Source organism: Apteryx rowi, unplaced genomic scaffold (genome assembly GCF_003343035.1).
Source record: "Apteryx rowi isolate R43461 unplaced genomic scaffold, aptRow1 scaffold_1751, whole genome shotgun sequence".
Taxonomy (NCBI): domain Eukaryota; kingdom Metazoa; phylum Chordata; class Aves; order Apterygiformes; family Apterygidae; genus Apteryx; species Apteryx rowi.
In genome coordinates, this window is record NW_020448032.1 from 5,597 (window position 1) to 6,817 (window position 1,221).

Consider the following 1,221-nt stretch of genomic DNA (forward strand, 5'->3'; position numbering starts at 1 on the left):
GTGGCGTGGGGGGACAAGGGAGCTGCTGCACCCAGCTGGGGCACTGGGACAGGGCTGGGGGCTGTGGGCAGCAGACCCCATCCATGGCCACCCGCCCGCCCACCCGTACCCGCCTTGCCACGGCCTCGCCGTGTGCCCACCCTCCACGGCCTCCCCGGGGGGACCCGCTGGCCCACGGGTGATGGTGGCGGCGGCCCCGCGGGCGCAGCGGGGGCCCAGGCGTCCTGGCGGGCGGCCGCGAGCGGGGGGCTCGCCGCCCATTGTGTGCGAGGCAGAGGGTGTGTGAGTTACTCAGAGGTCACCGTTTCCCTTGCGTCGCTCGCTCGCTCGGCGAGAGGAAGCGGCCGTTCCCGGCACCGGAGCTCAGACGCGGCGCGATGGGGAACCTGCCGGCCGTGCTGCCCGACGCCTCCCGCGCCTGCGGCCTCGCGCTCTGCTCGCGGCAGCTCAGCGCCGCGCCCGACGACGGCGCCGGCCCCGACAAGGGCAGGTAGGTGCCGGGGGGCTCCGCGCGCCCCCCCCTTCCCACGCGGGACCGCGTGTCCCCACGCGGGGGACGTGTCCCCGCCGGCGGGTGGTGGGAGCGGGGCGCCCGCGCCGCCTGCCCTGCGTGTCCGCGGCCCCCCGCGGCACCGCGCCGGCGTGTCCTGCCCCACGGCGCAGCCCCGCCGCGGCTTCCCTCCTGCTCCCCGCGCAGCCCTGGCCGCGGGACACGTAGGGCATACAGGGCATATGGGGACAGACGGGATGGACAGGATGGACAGGAGGTGCCAGGGTGGACATGGGAGGTGTGGGGACACCCCAGCCCCAGCGGGGCTGATGCGTAACCCCTCCGGCCACGGAGCAGGCTCTGACTCACAGCTATTGTTCACACACTCACACACACGCACTCACACCCACACACAGCCGAGGAACACCCCAAACCCGGCCCTGCACCAGCCCTGCTCACCCACCTTCCGTCCTCTCGCCCCAAGCAGTGGCAGCCTGGGACCACCAGAAGAACACGCAGGGTGCAGGGGGGGTGAGAGAGGTCCTCTGCCACCCCCCCCATTCCCCATAGCACAGCCCCTCTGAACCCCCATTGCCCATAGCACCCCCCATCTGACACCCATTCCCCATAGCACAGCCCTTCTGCCCCCATTGCCCAAAGCACAGCCCTTCCGCCCCCATTCCCCACAGCACAGCCCCTCTGTCCCCCATTCCCCACAGCACAGCCCCTCT

The 1,221-nt window shown here is 72.8% G+C and overlaps 1 protein-coding gene across 1 annotated transcript in view; it reads left to right on the forward strand.

Annotated features, from left to right (window-relative positions):
* Positions 1-377: 377 nt before the first annotated feature.
* NOS3 (nitric oxide synthase 3) overlaps positions 378-1,221 on the forward strand; it is a gene marked incomplete at its 3' end in the record, with an annotated part of 10,967 nt that continues 10,123 nt past the window's right edge. The window contains 1 exon segment of the mRNA XM_026061076.1: positions 378-490. Within this exon segment, the coding sequence (XP_025916861.1) occupies positions 378-490 (113 nt within the window).